This window comes from Danio rerio, chromosome 22 (genome assembly GCF_052040795.2).
Source record: "Danio rerio strain M-AB ecotype USA chromosome 22, GRCz13ab, whole genome shotgun sequence".
NCBI lineage: Eukaryota > Metazoa > Chordata > Actinopteri > Cypriniformes > Danionidae > Danio > Danio rerio.
This window is the reverse complement of record NC_141042.1, coordinates 7,500,668-7,525,685: the sequence shown is the minus strand read 5'-3', so window position 1 is coordinate 7,525,685 and position 25,018 is coordinate 7,500,668. Positions and strand designations below refer to the sequence as shown.

The 25,018-nt window shown below is 37.6% G+C and overlaps 1 protein-coding gene across 1 annotated transcript; it reads left to right on the top strand.

Annotated features, from left to right (window-relative positions):
* The first annotated feature begins 2,388 nt into the window (after positions 1-2,388).
* On the top strand, positions 2,389-24,880 carry LOC147838373 (fibroblast growth factor receptor 1-like). Its single transcript, XM_087303491.1, has 10 exons — positions 2,389-2,572; positions 4,155-4,487; positions 5,740-5,912; positions 9,138-9,261; positions 11,748-11,938; positions 14,131-14,278; positions 18,851-19,144; positions 20,385-20,492; positions 20,570-20,621; positions 23,891-24,880. Exons 1-10 carry the CDS (start codon positions 2,509-2,511, stop codon positions 23,931-23,933), a joined length of 1,530 nt encoding a protein of 509 aa, XP_087159617.1. The 5' UTR covers positions 2,389-2,508; the 3' UTR covers positions 23,934-24,880.
* Positions 24,881-25,018: the final 138 nt, after the last annotated feature.

The window sequence follows — 25,018 nt, the reverse complement described above, 5'->3', positions numbered from 1 at the left end:
TCTATCTATCTATCTATCTATCTATCTATACATCTATACATACAAAATGCGCGTGCTTGTCCGGGCGTGACGTGGAGCCGATGCGCGAATCGCTGCATATTATGTCGATGACCAATCAAAGCCACTTGAGGGCGGGCCTTTCAGAGGAACTAGGAAATATGACAGTCGTTTTCATGTTAGCTGAGTAGCTGTGTATAATCAAAGTGAGATTTATAAAAAAATAACGCGATATCCTTCAAGTGAAACATGAGCACACATTGCTTTGCATCTTATTAACACAACTAAGCCTTAAAATTACATTCTGGACCACCACTTTAATTACATTTTTTTTTATCATTCAGTGGCGAGAACGGGCTTCCATAGCTTTCCCACTGTGAGAACAGTCAGCAGCTTATGTTTATGTCGCACCCTATCTGGTAAAAGTTTTTATTTTTGGAGATGTAATTTTCTGCGTTGGACACCAGAGAGCGATGGTGAGTTTGTGTTCAGGTTTTCATTAATATGTAACATAGCTGAGGTGTTAAACTCATTTCTTGAAGCGCTGCAGCTCTCCACAGTTTAGTTCCAACCCTAATTAAACACACCTGATCAAACTTATTGAGTCCTTTAGGCTTTTTTGAAACCTACCGGTAAGTGTGTTGGAACTAAACTGTGCAGGGTGGCGCTTCAGGGATTGAGTTTGACACCCCTGACATAGAGCCCATTGTGTTATACTGTAATAAAATACAGCAACATTAGTGTAGATTTAGGATGCAATGTAAATTCAGCTGTTTCTTGATTCAGTGAAGAAAGAATTCTGCATGAAACTGTTTTGTATTGTTTCTTTAAGGACGGGAACGAGAATATTACAAAGGCAGTTTCTTTTTCTGAGCTTTCATCTTCATCACAGGTAAGTATAGCATTGCTGACATCTAGTGGTTATGTCTAGCAATAGCACATATACACAGTTTTACTACGTCCCGTTTCTTTTAGATGTCAACTGCAGTGGTCAAGACCAGATGCTGGACTTTCCCTTACAAAAATGTCCTGTGGTATTTCAGGAGTACAAGATAAATTTACCACACAAAAAAAGCAAAGCTAAATATGACAGGATAACTACAGCACTTTCTGCAGTAGCCTACACTATTACAAGAATTTGCCATTAGATGAATGTGGTATTTCTTTTGTTTTTATGTGGTAATCCAACACAGCTACATATGACAGGATTACTACAGCACTTTCTGCAGTACAAGAATAAGCTTTTTTTATTCTGGCTTTTTCTAAAACATTATTTTCTCAGTGCAAGATAAAATCATAAATCCTTAAATCAGATTAGACCATTTGTATCTTGCTGCAGTTTCTCTTTAGTTCTTTGTTCTTTTTGAGTGTTGCTTATAGGGCTGCATGATTCTTGGAAAATATGTGATGCTGTTTCAATAACAACATTTCTTACAATATAACTTGCAAAACAGTATTATTATCAGCCATTAAAATCATTTATTTATTTAATGATCATAATAAATTAATAAAGTAACAGATTATTTTGTATCTAAAAAATATGTCAAGGTGCAAGCCATCTTACTTTTAAACCCCACGAATGACTGAAAACCTTGGCGCATATTCTGATTCTAGCTGTTGTCATCTTCCATATTTTCTCCCAGAATTATTTTCAGCTCTAGCTTCAGCTATTCTCGTCCAATTTATGTTTTGCACATGTTTTTTTTTTCTCCTGATGACAACAACAATGCTGCATATAATGATTAGAATAATAAACCATACAAATGTATTTTGTTTCTTCAAATCTAATAATAATGAAGAATCTGGGTTGTACATAGTAAATTGATATTAATAGATTTAGCCTTTTTACTTGTTGATTATCTAATCAAACTGTAATTTAAATTCTTAAATTTATTTAAATAAAATAAATACGTTGTCATCCAGTTCTAGTAGAAAAAAGCATGAAAACTTAAAAAAAAATAGTATAGGCCTAAATGAATACAATAATAATAGGCCTACAATATTTTAATTTTCACATATACATTGATCTATATGAAGTTATGTGTAGTTTTTGTAAATTGATGCACAGAGATGCATTTATTGATGGTATTCTGCGTCATATTCAATATAGTAATAAAAATACTGAATCTCAAATATCTTTTACACTGCACACACGACAAAGGTGAAAAAACCCAGAAAAAAAGCGCTGACTGATAATAAATGAGCAAACTTTTCTCCATTTTTTATCTTTTCGCAGGGTTTATTTTCTATTACTTTTGACCATTTGTTTTGCTGTAGTTTATGACAGAAAAGTTCTCATTTGGCCATCTTCATTTAATCTAGGCTTTAAAAGTTTGAGATGAAAGAGACTTTTCTTTTGTATGAAAACATCGCCCTCTGACATCGCCCACTACAGCGCGCGACTATGAGGATGGAGAGAGTTTCATTACCTTCACTCTAACTAGTAAAGTAGTCGTTTCAATCAGTTTTAGTCGTTATTTCGCGGAATCAAAGTTCATAATTGTTCAGAAAATGAACATGAATCATCGTTTTCTTTCACTCTATTTGCTGCTGTGTTTAGTGGTACATGAGAACGGTAAGACTTTTGCTTTTGTAAGTTATTCTGCTCCACAAGTTGTTTGTCGTGTTTCTGTTGTCTTGTTAAAAATTAAAGTTGAACGAGCTGTAGTTTTAGCTGCAGTCAAGTTTAAAAAGTCTAAGGAACCCCGGAAGGGACGTAGTGGAGGAGAAAAAAATTGTCTGGGTGAAAAAAAATAATGGGTGAAAGAAAAAAATGGGTGGGAGGAAAATATATATTTCTAAGTTTTTGCGTTCTCTCGCAAAGTTTTGCGTTCCCTCACGTAAACCCTCCCGTTTTGCCGAAATTCTGCCTTATTTTACCATTCTATCCCACTTTCTTTACATTAATACTGTGCGTCGATCGTCGCCTTTCATAAGCAACCCCTGAAGCAATGAATGCGTACAAGCGCATGATCATAGCCAACTACAAATGAGTAAGTTTTATTAGCGTTAATGAACATTTGCCTTTTCTTTGATTCAACTGAATAACCATTTAAACAAATATTGTGCGGACATACGTTCTCTTTAGATGTGTTGAAATTAAATGTTTAAATGTACAATTTTCAATGTAAAATAGTAAAGAACGAATAATAGAGAATATTCCCAGAATCAAAAAGGTTTTTATTTTCAGTAATGTTTTATATGTGTATTATGGTGCACAGCAGGTTCCAGTGCAGTAAATGCATGTACACAGTACAGACACACTCACAATGAAAGCAAATGAAATAGTGACAGAATAATAAAAAGCCAATAAAATGCAGTGTGATACAATGTAGGAGGAAAATACTAAAATTATATGATAAATAGATTTTAAGATGTACCTATAGGTACATTGTATAAACTTATATAGGTGTGACATTTGTTTGGAACATTTAGGTGACAATACTAGAGTTTAAGTCATTTAAATATGTTTGATTTATGAAATATTACAAAAGAATAATCTCTAAAAACAGCCTTGACCCTTAACGAGAAAAATAATCCTCAAAAAAAACAATTTGCACTGGTCGTTTGCTTATAGTTTTATACCTTAAGACTAAACGTTGTTGGACTTAGTGTGATGTTATATAACACAAATTAGTTGTCAAAATAAAATAATATATACAGTTGAAGTCAGAATCATTAGCCCCCTTTTTAATTTTTATTTTCGTTTTAAAATATTTCCCAAATGATTTTTAACAGAGCAAGGAAATTTTCACAGTATGGCTGATAATATTTTTTCTTCTGGAGAAAGTCTTATTTGTTTTATTTCGGCTAGAATAAAAGCATTTATTAATTTTTTAAAGAACATTTCTGGGACAAAATTATTAGCCCCTTTAAGCTAATTTTTTTTTTTCGATAATCTACAGATCAAACCATCGTTATACAATAACTTGACTAATTACCCTAACCTGCCTAGTTCACCTTATTAACCTAGTTAAGCCTTTTAATGTCACTTTAAGCTGTATAGAATATCTTTATGTATATAATAAAAACGGGCGCTAAAAATTCAGGGGGGGCTCATAATTCTGACTTCAGCTGTATATATAAATATTTTAAAAGTTGTAAACGTTTGTAAAAATTTTTTATTGAACTATTAATGAACTGCCCTTTTCTTCCAGGTGTGTCTGGTGTTGATAGAGAGGATGTGTTTGTGAGCAAGGGAGATTCAGTCACTCTACAGACGGGTGTTGAAACACACCAACAAGACAGAATTGTGTGGTTTTATGAAGGCATTCGCATCGCTGAACTCAGTGGAGATCTCAGTTATATCTGTACAGATGTTCAGTGTGGTGGAGGTGCTTACAGATTCAGAGACAGACTAAATCTGGACAGTCAAACTGGATCTCTGACCATCGTAAACACCAAATTTACAGATAGAGGAGAATATCAGATAATGATTAACAGCACCGGCGGCAGCAGCAGAGAAAAGATCTTCTACATTGTTTTTAATGGTGAGTCATTATGTTGAAAGAAACTCTTGTACATTTAAATCTCTTCATTAATGTGTTGATGATGTGTTTACTTGGTCAACCCTCGGTCCCTAATAATAAACAGGGCAATTCCAATAGGAACAAGCACATTTGGAGCTTAGTCCCTAATAATAATAATAATAAACAGGGCAATTCCAATAGGAACAAGCACATTTGGAGCTTAGTCCTTAATAATAATAATAATAAACGATGCAATTCCAATAGGAACAATAACATTTGGAGCTTAGTCCTTAATAATAATAATAATAAACGGAGCAATTCCAATAGGAACAAGCACATTTGGAGCTTAGTCCTTAATAATAATAATAATAAACGGAGCAATTCCAATAGGAACAAGCACATTTGGAGCTTAGTCCTTAATAATAATAATAATAAACACAGCAATTCTAGTAGGACCTACGCACCACCGGTGTGCGGTCCCTAAAAAATAATCATTTAACTTCATTTTCCTTTGGCATAGTCCCATATTTATCAGGGGTTGCCACAGCGGAATGAACTACCAACTATTTCAGCATATGTTTTACTCCGCGGATGCCCTTCAAGCCGCAACCCAGTACTGGGAAACACTCATACACTCATTCACACATGCATTCATACACTATGGCAAATTTAGTTAATCTAATTCATCAATAGCACATGTCTTTGGACTGTAGGGAATACCGGAGCACCTAGCGGAAACCCACACCAACACGGGAGAACATGCAAACTCATTCATTCATTTTCTTGTCGGCTTAGTCCCTTTATTAATCTGGGGTCGCCACAGCGGAATGAACCGCCAACTTATCCAGCAAGTTTTTTACGCAGCGGATGCCCTTTCAGCCGCAACCCTTCTCTGGGAAACATCCACACACACACTCATTCACTATGGACAATTTAGCCTACCCAATTCACCTGTACCGCATGTCTTTGGACTGTGGGGGAAACCGGAGCACCCGGAGAAAACCCACGTGAAGGCAGGGAGAACATGCAAACTTCCCACAGAAATGCCAACTGGCCCAGTCGGGACTCGAGCCAGCGACCTTCTTGCTGTGAAGCGATAGTGCTAACCACTAAGCCACTGTGCTGCCTAATAATAATAATGATAATAATAAACAGATCAATTCCAATAGGGCCTATGCATCTTCCCTAATAAACGGAGTTTATTTTTTTGTAATCTGATAGTCAAACCTCAGTGCATTGTTTATAGATAATTACCCCATTATTTTCCCTCTAGCGATGGCGCCTCGTTGGACCCAACCTAAAAAGATGAGAAGAAAGGTGCATGTTGCGCTGGCCAGCAAAACGGTGAAATTCCAATGTCAAGCTGAAGGAAACCCAAATCCCAAACTTCGCTGGCTGAAGAATGGAAAAGAGTTCAACAGTGACCAACGCACCGGCGGCTACACTGTATGATTATCAGTAGGGTTGGGTATCGTTTGGGGTTATTTCAATACCGGTGCTAAATCGATACTTTTAAAAAGGTACCGGAGCCAAAACGGTGTCTAAACAAACACTTTTGAGCCTTATAATTATTTAAAAAAAACTTTTTTTAAAAATAATTTTAATTGAACTATATAATTAAAGTTTAAAGTAAACATCAGTTCATATTTTATATATTTGTATTGCATTAATATATTTATTTTGATCATTTGGTTGTTAGCATGAATGCAAGATTTGCATATAGCAATTAAAATTACATCAGCTTATTACTAACCTGCGGAAAAGCTGTCTTCAAAATTAGAGAACTTTTTTTCTAGGGTTCATCAGTGATCTAACGATTTCCCTTAATCTATATAAGATTATTATATAATCAGGGTGTTTACATGAGTTGCTTTTTGAATGTTTCTTCATGATCCAGTTTTACATGTTATAGCACATAGATCCATTAACATTATTACGTCACCGCGCTAGACAGAGTTTCCTCTGAAGTTTCATGTCGTTTCGGGTGTTCCTTTTTTTATTTTCGGCTTTAATTAAATTTCGGCATTTTCACTTTCATTCAGGAACATTTCATTCATGTCCCTGTGACAAACTGAGTTATTTGATGCTAGTATTAAATAAGGACTGGTGGGAGTGATGTTTTAATGAAATTTGATATTGCACGACGAATAGGGTTGGGTATCGTTTGGTCTTATTTCAATACTAATGCTAAATTGATACTTTTAAAATGATACGGGTGCCAAAACGGTGCCTGAACCGATACTTTTGAGCCACAAAATTATGGTTGATGACTCTAGAAAAATCTTTTATTTGACAAAATATTTTTAAAAATATTAATTGAACAAAAGTTTGTCAAAAAGTAAACATCAATATGTATTTTATATATTTAAGTGACGTTGATATATTTCCTTTGATCATTTGCGGGCAGGGGCCACTTGTACTTTTGGTGGGCATGTAACATATATCACAAAATACTTAACTTATTTGTGGGTCATTTTTTTCATGCATCACTCTGCAGTCTTCATAAACAAGATAATTAAATAACTTAAACTCAAAACAATCTTCCTTGTTCATTTGTTAAGTAACTTTGTATTGGTGTAGGAGAACACATTTCTAACATTCAAGTGCATCAAGGCACATTGTAAACTTTAACAGATAGGCCTACAGTTGAAGTCAATTTATTTTGCCTTGCCATTCATTTAAAATAATGTTTCTGAAATTTTTCACAGTGTTTCCTAGAAAAAAAATTATTCTGGGGTCATAATAAGTCCTATTTCTTATTGCTTATTTTGTAAATAAAACAAGTTTTTAATTATAAAAAATAAGGTCAGTATTATTTTATTTATTTATTTTATTTACTTTATTTATTTATACAGGGACAATGTACAACATGACATGTTGTGCCAGAGTTAGCTATAAAGCTAATTTACATCTGTAGTCCCTGGGCAGGAAGTAACAAATTTAACACTTATAACAAATACAATATACACTTACAGTACAATAAATACAATACATCATTGTCAATAAAATGAAATCAAATCAGTGGCTGCATATTTGATTTTGTTTTAGCCGGATTTTAAGAACAGATTTAAAATGATTAAAAGTGCTGCTCTCTTTCATATACACTGGTATTTTATTCCATCTTTCTGCTGCTTTAACTGAAAAAACTGATTGTCCAAAAGCAGTTCTCTTAAGTTTAACTGAACAATCACCTCTAACAGATGACCTAGTCTGTCTTATATTGTCCTTGCCGACAATTACACATTGTTTGAGGGGTGGTGGTGCAAGACCATGAAATATTTTATACATTAAACACACATCAGCATAAAATAAGAAACTGTCAAATGTTAGTAATTTTTGTTGTGCAATACATTTGCAATGATGATAGCTCCTTGGCTTTTTAGCTAAAATTTTAACAGTTTGTTTATATATAACATACAATGGTTGTAATGTTGTAATGTTCGTATGCGACCAGCTTGTAGCACAATAAGATAAATGAGGTAAAATCATTGTATTCATAAAATGTTTAGCAGCAGCCATAGGTAACTGATGCCTAATGTTTCTACAGATCCTCAGGCTTGCTCTAGCACTTTTGGAAACCTTCTTAATGTGTTTTTTAAAATTTAAATTGGAGTCAATAATTATACCTAAATATTTAAAATGATCAACAATATTTATTACTTCTCCATTAACTAAAATATCTGAGCAGTGCTCCTCATTTTTCTTAATTGAAAAAAACATTCCCACAGTTTTACATTGAGGGTAAGACATGAACGATATAATTATTAGCCTCCTTAAGAAATATTTACTGTATATTTTTAATTTACACAACAAATCAGTTACAAAATAATTTGACTAATTATTCCAGCTTTTGTAGTTAACTGATTAAGTCTTTAAATGACACTTTAATCTGGATAAAAGACTATAAAATACTTAAACGGGCTTTGTCTGAATACAACCATCTTGCGAAATAACTAGTAAAATGTTTTGAACTGACTGTCAACATGGGGAAGATAAAACAAGACGGAAATCAAAAATGAATGAAGGCAAAACTAAACGAGTCGAATATGACTTACATGAGCGTGACTGAAAACTACATTTGATCAATGTCTTACATCTGTTCTTTGGTACTTGCCGACTGTTTGTAAATTGAAGACTGCATTTCCTAACATAACACTATCTTCACTAGATTTCTGATTAATAATGGTTTCTGCATAGCCGAGCTCTTTCTATCTCTTTTCCACAACCAACATACTGAATTTAAAGTCTTAGGTTCATGCAGACTTGTGAGACTGCAGTAAGAGCAAGCGCCGTCAGAAACATTGAAAATACTGTATACATTTCCATTTTTTAAGACATGGCGCGAAACAATGTAATTTAATGCAGTGTTTCTTGTTTGGTCTGATACCTACTTTATATTGTATATCAATCGAACAGTGAAGATCAGATTTTTGAAAAAACAAGTTTTAAATGTGGCAGTTTTGTTATGGCCTGACAGTTCACCAGAATCGATCAGGATGGCTGACTGAAAATTAAAAGTCTGTTGTGCGTATACCCCATTGTGATTGGATCACTGTGAAAACGCATGTTCATATTAGGTCATAATAGGGCCTGAGAGATTTACTTATTGAATTATGCACGTAAACATTGTGAATGTGTTATTTTTAAGAAAATTTTTTTATCCATTCCCAGCTGTGGGAAAACACATGGGCCATAGTCATGGAGTCGGTGGTGCCCTCAGACAAGGGCAACTACACGTGCCTGGTGGAGAACGAATACGGGAGCATCAACCACACCTATCAGCTGGATGTATGGGGTCAGTAACAACTCAGTTTTAACCATTGACATTTTAGCAATTAATATCACAATAGACTCTTCACATTTCCGGGTTTCTCAGCAGTGGAAGTTGTCAAAGTTGGCTAACTCAGAGCGCAGTGAATGGGAGTACAACATATAATTTTTTTTACAATCCTATTGGCTAAAATAATGAAAGAAAAACTCCACAATGGTGTTATCAAGACTTTTAGAAGCAGGAAAGAAATAGTGTGAGACTTATAACTGCAGCCAGAAGAGAAAACAACGTCAAATTTACTGTCCTGCCCCCATAGACGCTGCATTAGAAACACCTTTCATACGTGGTAATTTGTTTTTTGTTACTTGATGTAAAGATGATGGGCCCTATCATACACCCGGCGCAGTGTGGCGCAAGACACGGCGCAGTAGTCTATTGGTAGTTTCAGCTTGGCGCAAGAGTCGTTTTGAGGCGTTGCGCTACGCTGTTTAAATAGCAAATGCATTAGCGCTCATTTGTGCGCCCATAGGCGTTCTGGTCTAAAAAGGAAGGCGTTCTGAGGCGGACCGCTGGTGTAGCGCCCTCACCGCCTGATGAGGGACAATAATGTTAATAAAAACACAGGAAACACGGAGCTGCTGCTGCTTCACGTCAGAGTCTGTGTATTGTTTTTTAAAATGAATGCACTTAAAAGTATACTTTCACATTGTAGAACAACATATGTAAACATCTTCACAGATATTATATATATACACATATCACAAAATAATCACATACATATTCCCTGCACATTACTGTTATAAATTACTATAAAGTAATTATATGATTCTTCCTAAATAAACTATTCACAGTTTAATTATTCTATAACACACACAAAGGCATATAACCGACCTACACATATATCTCTCTTTATATATACATTGTAACCAACTATGGGAAATAATAGCACTTTGTGACTTTATAATTACTTTTGTAACAATAGTCCCTTTGTTAGTTGTTATGTTGATACATATAATATACATTCACTTGACCGTTTCTTCAGTTGGCATTTAAATCATCACTGTTGCCGTTGGAATTACAGTGCAGAGCGTATATATATATATACAGTTAATACGAACTCTTATATATATTAATATACACTATCAGGTTCATTTAATAGATGACACTTGTTGCTTTTATATCTCTAAAGTATATTCAACACATTTTGATAACGATTTCAATATTTCATACCTGATAAGGGACAATAATGTTAATAAAAACACAGGAAACATGTTATTATTATTAGCAGTATTATTTAATATATCCATATTTATATTTGTTTTATTAAAAACAAGCTTAGATTTGCCCACCTGTCAGGTTTTAGACCATATGGGGCATGGCAGGTGTATTTGGAAATAACTCAGTATTTTGACCACACTTGGTCATTATTGTTCATTTATTCATTTGCTAGAAATTAGAACTGAATTTAGAAATAGTTTTGAAACAAATCTTTGCGCTTAACAAACAAAATTAATTATTTATAGACTAATTGATGTCTGTGTGTAAAGGTTTCCCTATCCAAGAGCGAATGTGAAAGTAGTTCCATTATCTCTCATTCTCACGCAGTAGATGCTCTGTTTAACAGTTTTTTTTGTTAAAAAACTGTCAACTGTTAACTGTTTGCTTGTGAAATGCTAATTTTTTCCACTTAGACTTACTTTGCGTCCTGTAAATAGCGGATGCGCTCTTGGCGCGACGCAGCTGGGTCTTTAAGGGAATGGGAGATGAGACTCTAATTGGTTTATTCTCAAAACACACCTATAACTCATTAAGAAAATAAACTCAACCCTTTTAGCCCATTCGCCTTGGCGCAAATCAGGTTTTCCCGTCCGTAAATTAGCAAAAATGCGTTCTGACACGCCCTGAAAGCGTTTGCGCCCTGCGTTTTGCGCTCTGCGCATGGACCGTCAAAATAGAGCCCGATATATTAATTCATTCATTTTCTTGTCGGCTTAGTCCCTTTATTAATCTGGTGTCACTACAGCGGAATGTACCGCCTACTTATCCAGCAAGTTTTTTACGCAGCGGATGCCCTTCCAGCCGCAACCCATCTCTGGGAAACATCCACACACACATTCACACACACTAATACACAACGGACAATTTAGCCTACTCAATTCACCTGTACCGCATGTCTTTGGACTGTGGGGGAAACCGGAGCACCCGGAGGAAACCCACGCGAAGGCAGGGAGAACATGCAAACTCCACACAGAAACACCAACTGAGCCGTGGTTCGACCCAGCGACCTTCTTGCTGTGAGGCGACAGCACTACCTACTGCACCACTGCCTCGCCTGTAAAGATGATATAATACATACATAAAAACACATAATTGTTCATATGTAAAAAAAAAATCTAAATATTAAAAACGTTCAAGGATTTAAGATGCTGATGACTGATAAACACGTCATGACAGTCTTGTGAAAATGGTCCATTAAATCCAACCATCTCCTCTCTTTGTGCACATTGCAGAGTCATCGCCTGAGAGACCCATCCTATACGCTGGACTTCCTGCAAACCGAACGGCCATGGTCGGCAGTGACGTAGAGTTTGTGTGCAAAGTAATAAACGATTCTCAATCTTACATCCAATGGATCAAACACATCAGGGTAAACGGAAGCCAAGAAGGACCGGACGGAATCCCTTACGTGCGCGTACTAAAGGTAAACGTTTCAACTTGAGGTGCAGTCAGAATGCTTAATTCTGGTGATCCACATGTTTAAGCGTGTACATGGTTGCCTTGATCTGTGACTGGCCACAGTTGTTTCCCCTCCCCTCTCCCTTAACAGCCTGCCCTCAGGTTGCATTTTTACTTTCCAAGCACACTTGATGAGTGTCATCAATGCAACTGTTTTGAAGAAAACAGGAAGAGAAGCAACCTTGGCCAGTGCAGTGTAGATTTCTTTAGTTACATTGTTGAGGGACACAGTTACACAATGCCGAATATCTTGTTGAACAGATTTACCACTTTTGACGCTCATCAATTTTCGTAAAATTCCATGTGCTGCACAAATTAGGAGGTTTGCTAAAGCTGGCAGCTGAAGTGCAGTGAGGAGTTTGCATCTTTGTTTAACTTGTAAGATCCAGCCAGTTAGTCCAATGATGGTATCCACTGGTGGACGAAGGTTCACGGCGCGTGCGGTCTCTCCAGTGCACAATGTTGAATGAATTTAATTTAACTCATGTATGACTCCCATTTTAATCCAGCAAAACGCCAAAGGAGAGTCCAGACAAGACAAGAGAAACAAGAGAACAAACAATAACGAACTGACAACTGTTGTGGAAAGTTGTGCTGGATCTCGACAAACATTTTCTAGGTTTCGAAAAAAGAAGCTGAGGTCTTCGAAGTTCTTAAGTTGAAGCAGTTTCATGTTACGGCAGAGTTGGTCGATCGATCTCTCTCCTACCAATGCTCAAAAACCCACAGTTTATATACAGTTTTTTCTCATAGTCATCATGAGAAGTGGTTTAGCATTATGACATTTCCCAGCTCCAATAGGATCCTAGCTTTTTAATTAATGGCTGTATGTTTTTCTGTTTTTACATATCTTAAAGGTCATATAGCATGTGCTTACCATCATGTGTTTGCACATGATCATGTTGTTTCCATACTTTCTGAATGATTCTCCTTATATATGCTATTTTGTCGAGGGTTGTTTTTGTCTTGGTCAATACATACATGTGTCTAAATGTATTGCATATGTAGTCTGAATGTTCTTACTTCGCCGCATGACCTGCCATGCCTCAAGGCCGTTAGGCCCTCAATTATAAGGCCCTGCATGTCTGTGTGTTTTCGTCAATTATAAGGCCCTGCATGTCTGTGTGTTTTCCTCTGCATCACTTGAATGTATTTCTGTAAGTTTTAACAGTGTATTTTAATAAGAATCTTTATTTTAATAGTGGCAGATTATATAGTGATTACATAATAAAAGTATATGCATAAGAAATACTCCTATACAACAAAGCAAAGAGTTGCCGCTCAGATATAGGTGCGGAAACTAACCGCTGCTGATCGGCGTTGGGCAATGAAACATGTGATCGCAACACAGAAACGCAGCAATAAAATCGACATGGAGTAAAGCAAAACATAAACAGGTGATAACACAGACAACCACAGAAAGAGTTCTCACATCTACATCAGTGACAAAAAATGCATCTTATAACCTTTGGATACATTTTCCCCCTTTATTTAAAAATATGGTGATTTATCGTGGAGGTTTTTTTTTTTTTGTCATGTATCAATATATCGTAGGATCACATATATCACAGAATGTCATTATCAGGGGCAAAATATTGTATCGTGAGTTATCCTTTGATTCCAACCCCTATTGGATACCCTGGTGTAAGTACACCCCTAGGATACCATGTATTGGGATTAGATGTCATGCATTTGGTCTCTTGTTGTCCTCAGCACTCATGCTTCAATGGCTCGGACACTTAGGTGCTGACAATATCTCAGAAGAAGTGGGCGACGAATATGTATGCAAAGTGTCCAATTATATAGGAGAAGCAAATCAGTCAGCCACTTGACCACAGGCTATTTCGAAATGATCTCTAGGCGTTTTTGATTTGGGGTTTATCTCAATCTTTTGGGTTTTTCCTATCCCATAATGCCGTGGAAACTCCCTGTCGGCCCAATTAATAGATTGGGTCTTGCTGGAGGGAATTTACATGTGGCTTGCCTAAAGGTAGATTGAGGGTGATGGTGCTGGGAAGAGATTTTTGGCCTCTCTACAGGTGATGAAAAGATTTCTGTGCTTTAGGAGCACCAGATGCAATGTCTCCCCTAATCTCTTCAAGCTTTTTCATCCCTTCCCCTCTGGGTCTCGGGTCTGCTTTTCTCGTTCTCTTCCAGATGGCTGACCTCAGCACCACCGACAAGGAGATAGAAGTAGTGCTCCAGTTGAGGAATGTGTCGCTTGAGGATGCTGGGCAGTATACTTGCTTGGTGGACAATTCTATCGGTATCTCCCATAAATCTGCATGGTTGACCGTTGTCAAAGGTATCCGGCGATTCTTTCTTCTCCTCTCTAGCGTTTCTCAATCCCAGTCCTTGCGTCTGCATATTTTACATGTCTCTCTTATTTAACACACCTGATTTAGATAACCAGCTCATCAGAAGAGCTCCATGCACGGACTGTGCTCTGAGTGACAGAGTCCCTACATTATTCCTTAGTACCTTCTCCTTCATTTCTCTCTACCAGAGCACGAGAACTTTTATTTCACTTCTGAACATTCATTCACAGATTTACAAAACGACATTGCTTGCAGTGTCTTCTTACATAAAGAAGCATGCATGTGTTACATTTTAGTCCCTTTTCTAGGGGAACGGAGACAAAAGTAACAAAAAAAATTAATTAGGATAAAAAAATATATATATATCAAATTTTAATTGGATCGAATTAATAATAAATTAATATTTAATAATGTGCGTGGAGAATCTCCTTTTTCTCTATCCCAGCATACGTTCACTTTAGATATAATAATAACAAAAAAATTTTTTTTTTACATTTCCAGACAGGGTAAACAAAAACAAAGAGATACGTAAATGAAAATTATCCTAACCAAAATCATTATGAGAGGGTAAGGCCAAAATAACCAACAAAACAAAAGCTTCCTAAATTGACAAAAAGTTCTAGATTTCCTAATATATATATATAAAGAAAACTCAAAATCAATGACGATGCTCTTACCCCACAACCTGGCTAAATCAAGTGTGCCGCAAGCCTACGTTTGAGTGAAGGTTTCGGCCGTTAGATCGCCCCCTGGGGGCTGGCTGCAGTACAAGTCATAAAGCCCGCCTACTCCATGTTAATGAAGGAGACTTAAGCCCAAATAAAAAAAATATTACACTTGCAATAAAATGTCCCGAAAGATAGTTCTGGTCGATTAAGGCACTGGTTATTGTGCTGAAATAGGTGCAGATCTTCATTTTTGTAAACAGTTTGTTTTTAGCAGTAATTTAATGCTGGGCGTGTCATCGTGATTGACAGCTGTGATTGACAGTTTCTCAAAGCGCGGCGTCTGAGCTTCGGCAGGAGACTGAAGTGTTATTATTCGATTTCTGTGTTATTTTACCATGACAAAATGAGTTCAGCAGTAAACTATAGTTTCTGACATACATGATCCTGGTGGAACACTGTTTATTCGCTAAGTTCAGGGCTTTTTTCGGGCTTTATTAGTTTGCTGATACACGCCTAGCCACCCAGATAGCAAAACACAGTTCCGGCTAGATTCTCGCCTGCCGGAGACTTATCTCTTAGAGCTCAGACTGACTAATGTTACCTCTGCTGGACCTACTCCGGATGCCTGGACTCACTACCCAATTCCAGCCCGAGTCAATCGAGCCAGATGCGGCGGCCGAGCGAGCAGGCGCTGCCGCATGCGAGCCGGAATCAGCCAGCGACGCCGCGAGTAAGTTATGTGTTGCGGCCTGGAGCTGGCGCGATTGAATATATAAAACCCTCATATTTGTTAACGTTATTACATCCATTTGTGTTGATATGACAGCAAACGCATGCTGAGAAGTTCGGGGGGCGTAGTTGATTTTACATAAAGCGTTTGATTGGAAGCTCGACTCTGCTCATTTTCGCGGCTCCTCCTCTGGCTCCATCAGACAATCCTTCTGCGCATGTCTGGCTCCAATTTCAGCAGTCTTTTGCGACAGTTTGTGCCTGTCAAGCAGGCGTTTTGCCCTCAAGGCGTTCAATGGGAAAAAGGGCTGTCGCGTCGTCCATATTTTTTACAGTCATTGGGCTAAATCCAGAAAAAGGAGGAAACTTAAAGGATAAACCCAAAATAAATCAGCACTTGTCTCTCTACACGGCTTACTTTTCACATAAAGTTACACGTCACACTTATTCACACTATAATCTCACAAGTTTCACAAGCTCACAGTTGTAAATATCCAACAAAATTTCTATCACACTAAAATCACTGGGTTAGGGAAAACAGGGACTCTCTCCGTGCTTTGCCGCTCTGCCTCTTTATAAAGCCTGGAAGCTCAATCAACAGCAACCGATCCGATTTGCTCTGATTGAAAACAGGTGCGGCTGGTTTGGAACGCTGCTCAATGAGAGAGAGAGAGGCAGAGAGACAGAGATAGAGAGAGCGATTAATAAAACAAAAGGGAAGAGCAATAAGCTGCCACTCACACCAACAACTTATTACCTAAATACATCATAGGATGTAACACATGACATACCTCCATAATTAAATAAAATATGAATTCTCCTATCACTCGCTAAAGTTCCAATTGAAGGATACCTAGATGCTCCCTTCAAAATGAAATCATAGTGGAATATCCTGTGGAGTCCACTTTGCAGGGTGTCTATAGTAAAAAGAGAAACATACAAAATGCGCAGTGAGGAGTGTCACAAGTACCGGGATTGAGAAACACTGCTCTAGACCTTCCCTCCTCATCCAACAGTGCTCATTTAGTAGTGTCATCTGCCAGTTCCAGGTGAACCACAGTTAAGTAAAAGAGCATTTACTGAAAAAGGCAGAGGTGTTTCATAGGAAGGTGTGTGGCTGTCCGCAGGTCCAAAACCACCCATGAATGGCAAGCAGACTAAACCTTTAGATCTCGTTGACATCTTCCCCTATAGAAGTATGATCAGGATCATGGGTTCACTTCCCTGGCAAATGACACTAGTTATGGCACCTCCTCTGCTTTTTTTCTTCGATATCCTTCATTTTCATTTTACCTCACGATATCTTTGTTGTTTTAATGGTTAGTGCCCACCAAGTTACTTTTACTCAGACTATGCTCAGTCTTAAACTATGAGAACTCTTTGCACAAATAAAAAGCGCTATTCCAAATTCATGTAAACCATGCCAGGAGTATACAATCCTGCTCTTGTAAAGCAAATGTAGATCAAATTAGCTTTATTCAGCTTCAGCACACTTGTCTGTAAGTTTCTAGTTAGCCTTGACTCGCTGGTTCAGGTGTATGGACACATGACATGCAAGAAGCATGAAGTTGCCGGCAGCTAGCTCTCTGCAACTCTCACATGGACGCCCACTGAAGCTAAGCAGGGCTGCGCCCGGTCAGTACCTGAATGGGAGACCACACGGGAAAGCTAGGTTGCTGTCGGAAGTGGTGTTAGTGAGGCCAGCAGGGGGCGCTCAACCTGCAGTCTGTGTGGGTCCTAATGCCCCAGTATAGTGACGGGGATGCTATACTGCTCAGTGAGCGCCGTCTTTCGGATGAGACATTAAACCGAGGTCCCGACTCTCTTTGGTCGTTTAAAATCCCAGGATGTCCTTCGAAAAGAGTAGGGGTTTAACCCCGGCATCCTGGCCAAATCTGCCCACTGGCCTCTGTCCATCATGTCCTCCTAACCATCCCCATATTCAATTGGCTTCATCCCTGTCTCCGCTCCACCAATCAGCTGGTGTGTGGTGTGCGGTCTGGAGCAAAATGGCTGCTGTCGCGACATCCAGGTGGATACTGCACACTGGTGGTGGATGAGGAGATCCCCCCCATTGTGTAAAGCGCTTTGAGTGCGCTTTACACATAAAGCGCTTTATCATATGTCATCGCGATCTCTTGCTTCATATGAGATCAGATGATTGTGACTGCTGTAGTTATTCCAGTTGTGTTATTTTTAGGTATTTATTTTCAGGAAATCACTGAAGGCATATATTATGTTATCATAATAATTGGCCAGGATGCCGGGGTTAAACCCCTACTCTTTTCGAATTACATCCTGGGATTTTTAATGACTCGGTTTAATGTCTCATCCGAAAGACAGCGTTTACTGAGCAGTGTAGTGTCTGCTGGTCTCACTAACACCACTTCTGGCAGCAACCTAGCTTTCCCGTGTGGTCTCCCATCCAGGTACTGACCGGGCCCAGCCCTGTTTGGCTTCAGTGGGCGACCATGTGAGAGTTGCAGAGAGCTAGCTGCAGGCTCAAAATCAAAAGCATCTGGAGGAAACCCAAAATTGACCTTTTGCTAAGCCCTGCCTTCCTTGGTTACTGTTGCTAAGCCAGTCAAACTTTCACATCTGGCAAGTTTATTACAGCAAGATTGCACCAGTGTCAGACATTCCCAAGGAGGTAACTACTAGTGTTTGGCAAACAGGTGAGATATCTGAGAAAACAAGCCAAAAAAGGACTGCATATGCATTAGAGGGGTATATCCACGACATAATATGCAACCGGTTACAAACTAATTTAAGAAAAATTTTAATTTTAAAAAAGTGCAAGCAGCACGCTGAACATTCAACAACTTAGTTCATGCAAATTTTAAAATAATATTTATAAATTAAACCATAATTTCTCTTTTTTTACTTCTAAAAAGCTGGATAAGCTAATTGTTGTGCAATAAAAAATAGCGTTAAAAGGACATTATGGTTTTAAATGACTGAAAAACAGATGCTGGTGCAGTATATGGATCGCAAATGCTCACAATTCACAGTTTGTGATCTTATCTTAGTTTTGTTCTGTTGATATGTGATCCAGATATTCATAACTTGAAAGATGGAAAAAAACATCAACATAAAAACATAACAATAAAAGTGATGTGAATATTTATTTCTCTGCTTTTGGTGTTTTCTGTGCTGATACAGATGCAGAGCCAGTATCAGTGAAGGAGGGAGATTCAGTCACTCTACACACGGGTGTTAAAACAAACCAACAAGATGATGTTAAATGGTATTTTAACAACATTACCATTGTTGAAATCACTGGAGATCAGAGTAAAATTTGTGAAGATTATCGGTGTAAAGAGAGATTTAGAGACAGACTGAAGCTGGATCATCAGACTGGATCTCTGACCATCTTTGACATCAGAAACACAGACTCTGGATACTACCAGCTGATAGTCCTCAACACCGTGAAGAGTTTCAATGTTTCTGTAACAAGTGAGTATTACTGAGTGATGATTATTTCTCAATATTTTCATCTTTGGTCTCATAATAACAAGCGAGATCTGTCTGTCTCACAGATATTTTACTCTTGTAATCTTGACATGAATCATATGAATTCTCTGTGGTCAATGAAAAACACTCAGCACTTTTTTTTTCATACATAATGTTTTTGTTTGATTGCCAGATTGCCAGTGTTTGTGATGGAGGGAGATTCACTCACTTCACTCACTGACGTGAAAATGAACCAACTCCCCGATGGGAATTTCAGTACAATCACATCAAATCATTGAATATCAGTGGTTTGTTCTGTAGACAATCGAAAAAATATATAGCTAAAGGGAGGTAAAAATATTGACCTTACAATGCCAAAATAAAACAAAATAAGACTTTCTGCAGAGGAAAAAACTTTATTGGAAACACTGTGAAATATTCCTTGCTTTGTTAAACATCATTTGGGAAATATTTATAAAGAAAAAAATTAAATAAAAGGGGCAGAATAATTCTGACTTCAACTATATATATATATATATATATATATATATATATATATATATATATATATATATATATATATACACACACAACAGTTCTGTCTGGTTCTCAAATCTGATTGGCTGATAGCCGTGCAATATTCTGCAATATCAGAACTCCTACAGCCTCTTTACACTTATGTATTACTCCGCCCACATACAGCCAGCAAAAGGCAGACACTACAGATCTAAAGTTTAAAAGATGCACGCTCAACTGTTTAACTGTCAGCTTATGATTTCAATCCAATGTGGAAGAAAGTAGTTCCACATACAAAAGGGTTTTTAAAACTCTCTGTGTTGGATTTTGTGTTTATATACACAATTATGCCGTCAAACTGTTGTATAAACGCAATATCACACTCGAAGCAGGCGACCTGTGGCCGCCTCCCACCAGTGCCGATATACAGCCATATCGCACTGCTACTCATGTGATATTGCTCATATATATAGGGCGAGGCAGTGGCGCAGTAGGTAGTGGGTAGCAAGAAGGTCGCTGCTTGTATATTGTATTACATTATATTTATTATAGGATTAGGATTGGCTTCACCTGAATAGCACTGCAGTATTTCTTAACCTGGCACTGTGATGTACGACCACACCAGGTTATTCACTGATGAAAGAAATAACATACAACTGATGACCAGAGTTTAAAGGTGTAAATGTTGAACAAAAGGAATAATGATCATCTGTGTTTATATTTCCAGATCCAGCTCTTCCTCCAGCTGTTGTAGCAGGAATATGTGCTGTTGTTCTGTTTGTTGCAGCAGCTGCTGCTGGGATTTTCTATTTAAAACTCCAAGCAACTGGAAAAGGTGAGCTGAAATATAAGCTCCATTTTATGAATAAATTATTTTAAGTAATGCGTTTAATGCTGATTTTGTTTAAACAGCCATCGGATGGAGGACTGAGCACAGTGATAACGGTTCACCCACTGGCCATCGGTGAGCATCTGTTCCTGTCTGGTTTGTTTGGTTTGTTCCACACTTGTGAGGGTAAAGTTTAGTGTTGGAGTACTTGAACTTGGACTCAGACTCGAGTCCAGACTCCAATTTTGATTGGACTTGGACTTTTCACAGACTCAGGTGAACTTGTACTCGGACTTAACTTAGACTTGGACATTTTGGACTCAGAAAATATCATGAGTACAGTAAAGTCCACATCATCCACAACACAAATAAAGAGATTAAAAATTAATAAATAAGAGCATGAAATTATAACAAGAATTTAGCGAACTCTCTGGCTGCCAGCATTTATTTCCGCCACTGCACCGCACCGGCAGGCAGCGGTAGCCTGTCTTTTCCTTAAACTTGTAACCAGAAATAGCCATATCACACAATTCGTGGCTAGGTCTAGGACAATGCCTTTAAAATCAGCAATAATTTGTTTTGCTTATGAAAATCATAGATAATTTATTTGCAAGTCACTTCAACCAACTAGAACGACTTCTATCGACATGTTGAAAGAAAACATAAAGAAAGGTAGGAGCTTATTTTTTAAAATTGTATATTCATATCGTAGTGACGATGTTCATTCATAGTGTACATCAGGGGTGGCCAACCCTGTTCCTGGAGAGCCACCTTCCTGCAGATTTCAGTTGCAACCAGTATTAAACACACCTGCCTGTAGTTATCACATGTGTTCAGGTCCTAATTAATTGGTTCAGGTGTGTTTGATATGGGTAGCAACTGAAATCTGCAGGAAGGTGGCTCTCCAGGAACAGGATTGGCCACCCCTGGTGTAGATATTAGCCCCTTTCACACAGTGATACCGGTAAATATCTGGAAAATTTCCGGAACGACTTTACCGGTATATTCAAAAAAACGCTGTTCACACAGGCGAGGACGTTACGGAAATTTTCCGGAAAAGAGCATTCACACATCCATTCCAAAATACCGGTAAATTCTGACATCATTCACCACAAATGAGCTTTAAACGGCTGCGCTTGTATTTGTAAACATTTGACTAAATTACAAACTCTGTGGTTGATCATTATTGTGAACAACTTTCGCAGGATCACTTTCGCATGTCGAGATGTTCATAATATGTGCAAGCTGTTTCACAGGTACACGCAAAGCTTGAAGGTAAACAAACAACGGCTTATCATAGGCATATCATCGATGATTATTTACAGTTGGCATTAAGAAGAACATTTAAACGTGATCTGACTAACTTCTAGCAGCTAAATGTGTCTGGAAAAATATTCAAAGGTTTTTATTCTCACAAACCGCGCGGACGTAAATGCGTCTGACTGTTGTGATTGGCTAAAGCAGACGTCTCACGTCACCACGTTCTAGACGTGCACGCGCTTATTCCGGCAATCTTCCTTCTGCATTAACACAGCGCAGCATTCCGGCAAAATACCGCTAATGTTACAACTTCTCTTTCCGGAAAATAGCCAGAACAAATTTACCGGTATTTTCGAAAAGGGCCTGTTCACACATACAACCTTTCCGGAAAATTGCCGGTAATTTTCCGGAAAGGTGTGTATGTGTAAAAGGGGCTACTGTGTTGTTATTGATATTGGTGTCAATATATCCACAAATAATTGCCAGATTCAAACTTTTGCGCTTTGGCTCTGAGCCATAGAACGATGCGTTCAGCGCTTGTTTTAGGCCAGGGCTTCTCAAATCCGGACTCCGGTCCAGATCCGGATTGCGAAGCTGTTCAATCCAGACCCGACTCTATTTCTCAATGCAAGATCATGCGTAAAAGGTTCAAATTGTGGATTTCCTTCATTGATAAATGCATAAACTTTGTTTAATCAACAGTTTAGTTGTTTGTATTATTATTATTTTTTAATATGGCCGTAATAAAATTGAAGGCAAAATATTCAAAGTTTTCCTGCGCGACTGTTTTCACAACATCACTGTCATGAAATCCAGTCATGAAATCCAATCTAGTTGACCGAGTGTTGGTATTGCACCTGGAAGGGCAGAAAACTTATGCTGGACTAGTTGGCGGTTCATTCCGACTCATGATAAATGAGGGAAGCTGAGAGAAAAATAATGAATGAATGAATTTTATGACTTTCTGGATTCAGCCGGATTTGGATGTTAATGACTCAGACTTAAGTGCGACTCGACCCACTTTTTGTCAGGGTTCTGCCACTCTGGTCATGTAAATTCTTGTTTTGGTGGCAGAATCCGGACACTAGTCATGTCTAGTCCTGTCCTGTTGTGCTCGGCTCAAGTTTTCTTGGGTCGAGCACTTGTTTCTGTTACTGTGTGTGTCTCCGTGTGTGCGCACGCCTTCGTGGGTGTGCGCAGAGCGTGCGCGCTCCCGCTCGGACGCGCGCGCTCTTGTACTCGTGTTTGTGTTCGTCTGTATGCAGCGTAGTGTTTCATTCCCAGCGTCCCAGTCTAGTTGGTTTCGGTTAATGAGTTCTCTCATTGGCTGCATGTTCTTGTCCTGTGTTATGCGAGCACATGGCTTGTGTTGTCTCTGTGTCATGCACTCTCCCGTTTATTGTCTAGTCCCACCCTCCTTGTTAACCCATTATTAGTTAATTATGTTCATCCGTTTGTGTTAATTTCCTACAGTTTATAAACCCCTCATGTTTGCTGTCCTGTGCCAGTTCGTCATCAGATGTCATCGTTTCCTGTCTTGTCCTGTTCTCCAGTTTGCCAGCCTGCCCAGTCTAGTTTGTTTGTTTATTTGTTTTATTAATATTTTCCCCCTCGGGTAGTTTGTTTTGCTGTTTTGCTTTTTATTTTTTATAAATAAATACCCATTATTTGCTGCACCTGAGTCCTCGCTCCTTTCCCTAACCACAACCGTGACACTTTGGACTCGGACTCTACTGGTTAAGGACTTGGTCTTGACTTGGACCAAAGGTGGACTCGGCCCCAACACTAGTAATGTTGGAGTTGTGAGTCGGCCTGAATTAGATCTGAATTTCCTGTTTTCCTGTGAAATTCATTAATTCAAACTGATTCAGTGCTGGAATAGCATCAGGAACTTGTTTTTTTTTTTTTTACACCCAAGCAGAACATAACTCAAAATAAATTAAACTGAAAAGTAATATAAAATCAACAAGCTTAATTTAAGAGTAATTATAAGTACCAATAATATCTTCTTTAAACGTCAAACATGATTAGATGCAGTATATCATTGATTAGAAAATGTGACAGCAAATTAAGTGTCATAATACTTTTTTAAAACCTCAATCATGTTTATGTCTTTGACCCTCATTGAATCTGTTTTCTTGCAGGGCAATCATGATGACGCCTCGTCCTCTATTCATACAGGGGTGAACGCTAACAATAGGATGTCCAATGACCAACCAATGAACTCTAGCAGTGAGACAGCCCATTATCAGACTGAGACATATTGATGAACACCACACTTGGGACGTCCCATAATCAGTGTAAGGTTGTTACTTTTAGACTTGTGAGTAAAACATGAATCTCGGAAACTGAACCTGTAGTAACCCAGATTGCATATTTTAAGTAATTGTTTGTTTGTTGCATTCTAAATCATAAGATAAATATGAAGATGCCTTAAATATGAATACATTCTAGACATCTACCTAATATCCATCGGAGACAGATGAGCAAATGCCCTAAACATGTGTTGCAGATGTAAATACACACATATATGTGGCTATCAAGGACTACTCTAAAATGTGTTTTTATAATGTATGTTGTGTTGTAGAATAAGTTTTTTATTTATATTAAACATGTTAATTTACCACATTTAATATTGTGGTAAAACAGCAATGTGCATGTATTTACATATATATTACAATCTTCAAATGTTTTGGTATTATATATTTAAATAGTTTTTGAAAGAGAATATATATATATATATATATATATATATTCAGAGAATGACTTGATTTCAGTGCTTTTTTGTTTTGTGGTTGTTCCTAAAGATTTACATATAATTTGAAGTCTTCACAAAATGGGGAAAGTTTGGTTAACAAGGAATTCGTTTTTTTTACTATTATTTTTATTATTATTATGCAGGAAAGAATATTAGAAAGATACAGTATGAACAAAGTGACAAAAGGGTTACACAAATAAAATTTCAGCAAATTAAAAGTTTAAATGATTTACACAAGGAAAGAGTTTTACATGCAATATAATTGTTAGAATCTTTTAAAGATTCACATATAATAAAAAGTAAGGGTGTTTCTTTGAAAATTTACATATGGATGTAAAATTTGACGAAAATAAATAAATTAATAATAAATGTACAATGACAAGTATCTACATTCAGAGAGTAACCAAACAACACAATTCTTGGGGAAATACAAAAGTTTGGAAGTAAGAATTGTTTTCATGAAGTTGGAAAAGTCAACCCAAAACACAGTAAGTGCACTCCCAAACTAAATGCT

What these genes read in the sequence shown, in the direction of transcription:
- LOC147838373 (XM_087303491.1), top strand. Translation starts at nt 2,509, where the DNA reads ATGAACATGAATCATCGTTTTCTTTCACTCTATTTGCTGCTGTGTTTA. An exon ending in AACGCACCGGCGGCTACACT is followed by an intron (nt 5,913 to 9,137) that starts GTATGATTATCA and finishes ATCCATTCCCAG; the next exon opens with CTGTGGGAAAACACATGGGC. An exon ending in GGTTCACCCACTGGCCATCG is followed by an intron (nt 20,622 to 23,890) that starts GTGAGCATCTGT and finishes GTTTTCTTGCAG; the next exon opens with GGCAATCATGATGACGCCTC.